The 9,760-nt window shown below is 36.8% G+C and overlaps 1 protein-coding gene across 1 annotated transcript in view; it reads left to right on the top strand.

Annotated features, from left to right (window-relative positions):
• Positions 1-223: 223 nt before the first annotated feature.
• The window catches only part of PNLIPRP3 (pancreatic lipase related protein 3), a 28,217-nt gene continuing 18,680 nt past the window's right edge, over positions 224-9,760 (top strand). The window contains 3 exon segments of the mRNA XM_061189650.1: positions 224-374; positions 2,382-2,630; positions 6,812-6,963. Coding sequence (XP_061045633.1) covers positions 224-374; positions 2,382-2,630; positions 6,812-6,963 — 552 coding nt within the window.

Here is a 9,760-nt window from a genome sequence, read left to right as displayed (position 1 = left end):
GGCATGAAAATCTCACCCATTAGAAGATGTACAAATGGCCAGAAATACACAAAAAGATATTCAAGTTTATAGGTAGTTAAAGAAATGCAAACTAAAATGACAAAAGGTGGTGCATATGAAAATTTAAATGTGCATACCCTTCCGCAGTAGATTGTATTATTGTTCCCCATTATTCACTCCCCCACTCCCCCAAAGAGGATTCTACAGCACCACCTTTGTCCACATGACGTGGCAGAGAGCAGTGCCAAGTCTGAAGGCCTGCTTGAAGAGTCTTTGTCTGGTTCAGCTGTTAAATCCTTTTCCTCTGCCCCAAGAGCAACATGTTCTGAACAGGGTCGGCTCCATTAGCTTAGATCCTGGAATGAAGAAGACTGGTAAATCAGCGCCACATCCAACCTAAAACCATTGCAGCCAAAATATAATATGAACAAGAAATGAACCTTAATTTTTGTGAGCCAATGAGATTTGGAGGCTAGTTGTTACCACAATATAACCTAGCAAAAGCTAATTAATGTACCTCCTAATTCTACTTAGTGATAGAATGACCTGCATTATGGTTCATTTTATTCCTACCACTTAATAGCAATGAAACATTGAGCAAGATGATCACTTTTTCTAAGTCTTCATTTCTTGACATATATGACACATAGGGCTCAATCTGTTTTTGCTATTTTAATTATTATTAATAACACAAAGAAACCAGACTGGACATAATTTGGTGAAGACTTTTGTGACTTTTTTAAATTATAAAGGTAATTTGTATTCATTATTGAAAATTTGAGACCATAGGTAAATAATATAATGAAGAAAACAAAAATCACGCTAACACCATTGTTAATATTTTGGTGCACTTATTTTGAATTTTATTTTTTCCTCATACATTTTAAATGAAACCATATCTACATAGTTCTGTCATCTGTCTTTTCCCACCAACACAATATCATTCTCACTTTCATTAAAAGTTTCATTACAAATTCTCTGTAAACATTTAAATGGCTACATAATATCTTTAATTCTATGATTTTTAGAACTATATCCTTTGTTATATGGGCCATTTAAATTACTGACCCAACTTCAACTTATTAATTTTATACAAAATGTTATTTTTAGAGAACTATTAATCCTTCCATTTTTTCCTAAGAGATTTTAATAGCTTATGATGTTGATCAGTCTTTCCTTAATCACATCTAATTTCTTCTAACTTTATGTCCTTTCTATTGCCTTATGGAAAAAGGGCGTGATGACCAATACCCCTGGTAAATTACAAACATAGAAAACATGCAATATTCATAATAATCTTCATTTCTAAATCCAAACTCTCTTCCCTAGACTGAATAATGTAGTTGAGAATTTAGGGTGGGGGGGGACCAAGGAATGCAAAAAATTAAGGCAGCTGGACATTCTAGGAAAAGTAAGACAGTTGTATTAGAAAGCCATGATCCAATATGAAATCATTGGTTCAAATTAGAACTGGATGTATGTGTGCTTCAAGAGGAAAAATAGAATGGTTTCCAGGCAGGAGAAATATTGATTGAGAAGCCGCACTGTACTAGGGATATATTGAAGAAGACACATGTTTACACTTCCAACAAGAGGAAACAAAGTCAACCAGAGAATCCAGGAAAACAAAAATGACACACAAAAGCCATGATCTGAATATGGAGCCAGCTAAAATGATGCTGATCTGGAGCAATTCAGGTATAAGAAAAGAGAGTTGGTTTGAAGATTCTCCTTTGAAGGCAATGGGTATGTGAACATTGGAAGTGCAGAGAAGGAAATGTAATTATAGCATGTTAGCTGGCTCTGAAAGGAAAAAATATTTATCTAGTCATAATAATGTAAATTCTGTTTACTGATTTTCAATATTTTGGAGTCAGTGTACAGACAAAACATGGAAGACTTAATTATGATTATAGAACAAGGTCTGAATATTATGCATCTTGACAGTATGAAAGTAAAAGTGCAGCTGACAGACCTTGGAAGATGGAAGGGAGGAAGAGAGGGAGAGGCAGTATCTCTTCAAACTTTGTCTTGCAAAGGTATGGAGTCAAGTTATAAGGAATATGAGGTATGTATCAAGACCTAGAAGATGACTATTTAGGCTTACAGTGGAAGTCAATAAATGAGCTGGAAACAGTGTTATTGACTGTATTTGAGGAGGAGTTGAGACAAAGTGGAGAGCAGGACAGGCTGGCTATTGAGCTGTTGTCCCTCAGCTTCATGCCACCCTTGCTTTGCCAGCGCTGAGAAATGGCAAACATGGTTCACTTCAGTCATTCCTGGAGAGGCACTGTCAGTAGGGACACAAGAGGGACACTGAGGCTCCAGGAGAAGGGAGGTGCTCCTTCCTGTTTGCTCCTGGTTCCTGTCTGTTTTCCCAGCATTGGCTTTTCAGTCCAGCACAAACAACCATCCAGAAGCAGCAGCTGGTTCCAGTTTCCTAATACTCCCAGAACCAAAAGCATGGTGCCCACTCAAAAAGCCCAGCCCTAGCCGGCTAGCAACCCCTCCTCAGGGGCCTGAATACCAGGTCTGGAGTACAGTCCACGCACCCCCAACACCACTCGGGTCTAGCAAGTTTCCACATTTGTATAACTCCACCTCTTCTGTTTCTTCCACCAGCCCTTCTGGTAGCTTTTCCCTGCAGGTTACTCCTTTTGTCTTCAGTTCTTCAATACCTGATTAATAACAATGTATCATATTAAACTCTCACAGTTAAAATAACTAGTGTGGTTTCTGTTTCTTGCCCTGAATAATTCAGGAAATAGGTGGATTACATCCTCATATATTATTGCAGCAAGTTAATAAATCATGTGTGATTGATGTTGATAAATCAAAACTTGGTAGTGTAAGCACATTATATAGAGGTAACCACAGGAGGTAACTGCAGGAACTGCAGCCATGTTTAAGTTGTTGCCTCTGGGGAGAGGGTTGGGTTTGTGGGTGGGCAGGTGCTATTGCTCATCTGCACATTCTTTTAATGTACAAACATTTCTTTGATTAAAAATATTTTTAATTTCCTATCCTCTCTGTACTTTTTGTGGAATCTCATTCTTAGGGAATGGAGAAAAGCAAACTTTCCTAAAACTGTGAAGTTAAAATCTAGTGGACTTGAGAATCAAGATTCATTTAATATTTATTGGTAAGTAAGGAAAGAGAATCCTCAAATTCAAGTCTTCAAATAGCTCTAACCTATACTAATAAATAATCATAAATTGAATATATAATCATCAATTTAATAATAACAGTAAGTTGAATAATAATAAATTGAATAAATAATAATTATAAATTATAACCGTAATTGATTAAACTATAGATTAGATTATACCTCTGAAAAACAGCATGAAATAAAGTTTTTTAAAAATTTATTTAAACAAAACAAAAAACCCCACAAAAATAGTTTCTCCCTCCCCCACAGCTCCCAGCCTCTGGCAGTCACCAATCTGTTCTCTGATCTATGAGCTTGATATATCATCTTTATCTGATTTATTTCATTTAGCATAATACCCTCGAGGTCCATCCATGTTGCTGCAAATTGGAAGATTTCATTTTTTATGGATGAATAGTATTCCATTGTATAAACATATATACCACAATTTCTATTCATCAGTTTTGCTATTGTAAATATTACTCTAATGAACATGCGGGTGCATGCGTCTTCTCAAGTTAGTGTTCTTATTTTCTTCAGCTGTATACCCAGAAGTGGACTTGCTGGATCATATGGCAGTTCTATATTTTATTTTTTGAGGAACCTCCATACTGTTTTCCATAGTGGCTGTACCCATTTACATTCCCACTAACAGTGCATGAGGGTTCTCTTTTCTCCACATCCTTGCCAACCCTTGTTATTTCTTGTCTTTTCGATGATAGCCATTCTAACAGGTGTGAGGTGGTATCTCATTGAGGTCTTGATTTGTATTTCCCTGATGATTAATGATGTATAGCATCTTTTCATGTACGTGTTGGCCATCTGTATGCCTTTTTTTTAAAAAAAAGTCTATTCAGATCTTCTGCCTATTTTTATTCAGATTTTTTTTTTGCTGTTGAGTTGTATGAGTTTTTTAATGTATTTTGGATATTAGCCCCTTAGCAAATATATGATTTGCAAATATTTTCTCCATTCAGTAGGTTGCCTTTTCATTTTGTTGATGGTTTCCTTTGCTGTGCAGAAGCTTTTTAGTTTGATGTAGTCCTACTCGTTTATTTTTGTTTTTGTTGCATATGCTTTTGATGTCAGATTCAAAGAATCATCACCAAGACCTATGTCAAGGAGCTTACCGCCTATGTTTTCTTCAAGGAGTTTTATGGTTTCAGGTCTTACATTCAAGTCTTTAATCCATTTTGAGTTAATTTTTGTGTCTTATATAAGATAGTGGTCCACTTTCATTCTTTTGCATGTGCTGTCCAGTTTTCCCAACATCATTTATTAAAGAGACTGTCCTTTTTCCATTGTATATTCTTTGCTTGCTTGTCATAAATTAATTGACCATATATGCCTCATTTATTTCTGGGCTATCTATTCTGTTCCACTGATCTCTGTGTTTGTTTTTATGTCAATATCATACTGTTTTAATTACTGTAGCTTTGTAATATAATTTGAAATTAGATAGTGTGACTGCCTCCAGCTTTGTTCTTCTTTCTCAAGATTGCTTTGGCTATTTGGGATCTTTTGTGGTTTCATACAAATTTTTGGATTGTTTGTTCTAGTTCTGTGAAAAATTCCATTGTAATTTTGATAGGGATTGCATTGAATCTGTAGATTGCTTTGGGTAGTATGACAATTTTAACAATATTAATTCTTCCAATCCATGAATGTGGAATATCTTTTCATTTACCATGTCTTCTTCGGTTTCTTTCCTCAGTTTCTTAGAGTTTTCAGTGTACAGGTCTTTCACCATTGTGGTTAAATTTATTCCTACAAACTTTATTCTTTTTGATGCAATTGTAAGTGGTATTGTTTTCTTAATTTTTCTTTCTGATTAGTGTATATAATCAACTGATTTTTGCATATTAATTTTGTATCCTGCAACTCTACTAAATTTGTTGATTAGTTCTAACAGTTTTTTGATGGATTCTTTAGGGTTTTTTATATATGTCATCTGCAAATAGTGACAGTTTTACTCCTTCCCTATACTTCCAATTTGGATACTTTTAATTTATTTTTCTTGCCTAATTGCCCTGGCTAGGACTTCCAATACTACGTTGAATAAAAGTGGTGAGAGTGGGCGTAATTGTCTTGTTCCTGATCTAAGAGGAAAAACATTAAACTTTTCACTGTTGAGTATGATGTTAGCTGTGGGCTTGTCATATATGGCCTTTATTATGTTGAGGTATGTTCCCTCTATACCCATTTTGTTGGGAGTTTTTAATCATAAATGGATGTTGAATTTTGACAAATGATTTTTCTGCACCTATTGAGATGATCATATGATTTTTAGTCTTTATTTTGTTAATGTAGTGTATCACATTGACTGATTTGCAGATGTGGAACCACCTTTTCATCCCTGGAATAAATCCCACTTGATCATGTGTATGATACTTTTAATGTATTTTTGAATTCTATTTTGTTGAGGATTTTTGCATCTATGTTAATCAGGGATATTAGCCTGTAAGTTTCTTTTCTTGTGGGCATCCTTGTCTGGTTTTGGTATCAGGGTAATGCTCGCCTTGTAAAATGAGTTTGAAAGAGTTCCCTCCTCTGCTATTTTTTGGAAGAGTTTGAGAAGGATTGGTATTAATTCTCTTTTGAATGTTTGGTAGAATTCACCAGGGAAGTCATCTGGTCCTTTGTTTATTGGGAGCTTTTTGATTACGGATTCAATCTCCTTAGTAATTGGTCTGTTCAGATTTTCTGTTTCATCATGATTCAGTCTTCATAGGTTGTGTGTTCCTAGGAATTTATCCATTTCTTCTAGGTTGTCCAATTTGCTAGCATATAATTGTTCATAATAGTTTCTTTTGATCCTTTGTATTTCTGCGGTATCAGTGATAGCTCCTCTTTCAGTTCTGATTTATTTGTTTGAGTCCTCTATTTCTTTCTTGGTGAGTCTAGCTAAAGGTTTGTCCACTTTGTTTATCTTTTGAAAGAACCAGCTTTTAGTTTTTGTGTTCAGCTATTAAATGAAAATGAAAATGTAAGGTCATAGTGAAAGAATAAATTAGAGCCAGTGAATGAAAGAAATGATTAAGACCTAGTTTTCCCCAAACCTCTCATTTTAGAGATGAGTAAAGTGAGCTCCAGAAAGAAGAAATGGTTAAAACTAAATGAAACTTTGCTCTCACTTGTACTCTCTGAAACATTTATTGCACTCCTGCTGTGTGCTGGGCATGGTGCTAGGCTCTGGTGACACAAATATCCCTTTCATGAAAAGCTTAAGTCTAATAAGAAAAGGCAGAAGCTCAGGGAATACATAGTACCCCATCTTATGTCTCAGGCCAGTTAACAAGAGCTGTCCTGTGTAATAGTTCATTTAGTCTTCATAACCAGGCTGTAAGGTAAGTGGTATTATCTCCATTTTACGGAGGAGGAAACTGAGACTCAAAACAGGTAAAATAATTACACAAAGTCAGGAACGTATCATTCTAAAGCCCATACACTCTCGTCTGCAGAATTGCCATCTACACGGTCATGGCCATAATATGGAGAAGGGGTGGGAAGGGAAGGGTAGAGGAGAGCATTTTTTGAAAAGAATCTCCCTGAGTCAGACTTGTTTAAATTAAAGACTAATTTCAGTTAACCCTCTTAGTGGGAAACATAGCCTTTCTCTGGGCCTGGTTCCTATAATACTAACACTCTATCTTTTTGCTGCAGGAGAAGTTTGCTATGAAAGGGTGGGGTGCTTTAAAGATGGTATACCATGGACTGGGACTTTGTCAAGAAAGATGGCAGGTTTACCCTGATCTCCAGAGAAGATAAACACTCGCTTTCTGCTTTACACTAGACATAATCCCAAAGTCCATCAGGTAAACTAACTTGCTGCCTTCACACATAGATTGTTCTAAAATATAAGATGCAGCTGCCGATATAGAAGACATAGATACATTAACCTATTCTGGCATAAACTGTTGAGTTAAAGGAAAATATTTCTTTTTAGTATTATGTGCCAGATGTTTTTCTCATATTTGTCCTAGTATTTAAATATAAAGATTGCTCTGATTATGTGTTTCATATGAGGTAAATTTGCTATTTCATTCAGTTAATATATTAATTGGGAACCTTCCACATGTAAGACTGAACAAACAACAGTACCTATTATGTACTAAATTGAATAAACAAGACAGTGTCTTACATTTATTATATTGAGGAAATGACGTATGCAAACAAATACCTTTATTGCAACACAAATTTTGATCTGTGATGTAAGATACAAATAAAAGACTCTGGGAACAGAGTGTGGAGGGGCTTACCTTCCCCTTGGTGGTGGGGATGGGAATGAAAGGCTTTGGGGAGGATCTGAGGTGTGTCCTGAAGGATGGGCAGGGTTTTCAAAAGCAGAGGCAGGGAAATGGTATGAACAAACATACAAAAGAGAGAGACAACAGAGCATGTTTGGTAAATGACAACGTGTTGGGTTAGACTGGAGGCAGAGAGGAAGTCCTTAAATGTAGAGTTAGTTAGAAAACTAGTTTAGAGACAATTTGTGTAACTCCTTCCTGGGGAGTTTGGACATTATCCAGGGAGCCATGAGGACCCATTGTGAGTTTTTAAGAGGCTTTAGGACATTTACTCTGGCTGCAGTGTACTTTCTTGCCTGGAGCTGGAAGAGCCTGGAGGGGACTGCCAGACCCTTTAGTACTGTGCTTGTAGTCACTAGCTACATGTGGCTCTTGAAATAAAATTAAAAATTCAGTTCTTCAGCTGCACCAACCACATTTCAAGTGCTCAATAGCCACACATGGCTAGTGGCTACTGTATTGGACAGTGCAAATATAGGATATTTCCATCATCACAGAAAGTTCTATTTGACAGCACTGAATAGAAAGCAATAGTGCAGTTTGGATCAGACACGGGAAGTAGCCTGAACCAGATAATGAGAGTGAGTATGATAATAGAAAATTGACATGCTAAACATCATCAACTGTCCTGAGATTTCCTGTATGCATGATAGGATGAAAAAGGACCCTCTTGTCTGAAAAATTTAGGGCAAAAGAAAAAGTTAAATTTTTGACAAGTGAGGCTTGTTCAGACTATTGAAGATTTTAGTCTTACAGCTTAGCAGGCAGTCCAGAGCTGGAGAAATGCATTCAAAAGTCTTTTACCCAGAGGTGATAGTTGAAACTCAGAGTGCATGAGATCTCAGGGGAGAGAATAAAGCATGATACTAGACCCAGGTGGAGCATCTGCATTTAGGGAGCAGGTGGGAAAAGGGGCCAGGGAAGGAGCAGTCCCCGGTGCAAGATCATCTCCAATCTTTACCTGCATCTATAACCTTGAGGCTTGCTTTCCATCAGACCCATCACATGCAGGGCAAGTCTCACCAGCCAAGACAGCCTTCCTCTATGCCTTCACACCCTGCAGACATAGCTATCTACTTATCAGACTCACACATACATATGTACACATAGCTCTTTACTGAAATATGCCATCTGCTCTATAGATGATGGATGTAGCTAGAACAAAGAAGAAAAGACAAGACCTTATCTTGGGTATAGAGAAACTTATAAGGAAAGTGTCATCAAAAGTTTGATTTTTATAACTATCAAAAAGCAAAGAGAAGAATATTACTCAGCTCTAAAGAGGAAATGAAATTCTTATAGATGCTGCAACATGGATGAACCTTGCAAACGTTTTGCTAAATTGAATAAGCCAAACACAAAAGGACAAATATTATATGATTCCAGTTATATAACATACCAAAAGTAGTCAAATTCACAGAGACAGAAAGTAGAATAATAATTACTAGGGGCTGTGGGAGGGGGTGATGGGGGTTATGTTTTAATGGGTACAGAGTTTCAGTCTGAGATGGTGAGAAAGTTCTGGAGAGGGATACACAGCAATGTGTTGCACAACAATGTGAATGACTTAATGCAAGTGAATTTCACCCTTAAAAATGGTTAAAATGGTAATTTTTATGTTATGTGTATTTTACCACAATTTTAAAAAATGTAACACAAATATTTGGGGGCACCTCTGTCCATTTAGGACTTTCAGGGTATATTTTTCTATTCAGGAGTAACTGTATCCCCTGGTCTTGACCCTCAGTCCTCATAAGACTCGTTGATCCTTTATCCTTCTGGACAGAGACGTGCACTCGAACTTTGTAGAGCACAGGCACTAAAACAGAAGGTGATGAAGACCAGTCTTTAAGCAAGGCTGAGCCCTAAGGGCAATGAAGAGAACATCAGAAACCGAATACTTTCCTAGTAAAGGGGCCATAACAACAATGTTTTCTACATCTTCCCCACTCCCTTCCATTTGGAAAGAATCATGTGTGACAAACCAGATCTGTACCTGAATTTTGCAATAGACACCTGAGGGTTTGCTGTTAAAGTGGTTTTTAATAACAGCTAGGTTGTAGGATGAGTCAAGGTGTGACACTAAAAGCAAGGATTGTCCCAGGCTCGACCCATATGCTGTACTGTATAAATTTGATTACCTTTGTTTATGAGAAAAACAATTAAGGAATTGTCAAGGATAAACATGTTGCAATAAACTTGGTCTTCTGAGTCATAGGTCTTCTCAGTTTCCTTCCTGGAAGAAAGAATCCAACTTCTTCTCCCATGAATCCATGACTGCTTAACCTGGAGCGACTCATTGCAG

This window comes from Eubalaena glacialis, chromosome 1, assembly GCF_028564815.1.
Source record: "Eubalaena glacialis isolate mEubGla1 chromosome 1, mEubGla1.1.hap2.+ XY, whole genome shotgun sequence".
In the NCBI taxonomy this organism is placed as follows: domain Eukaryota; kingdom Metazoa; phylum Chordata; class Mammalia; order Artiodactyla; family Balaenidae; genus Eubalaena; species Eubalaena glacialis.
Note: the sequence above shows the minus strand (reverse complement) of the source record. Positions and strands in the feature narration are given on the sequence as shown.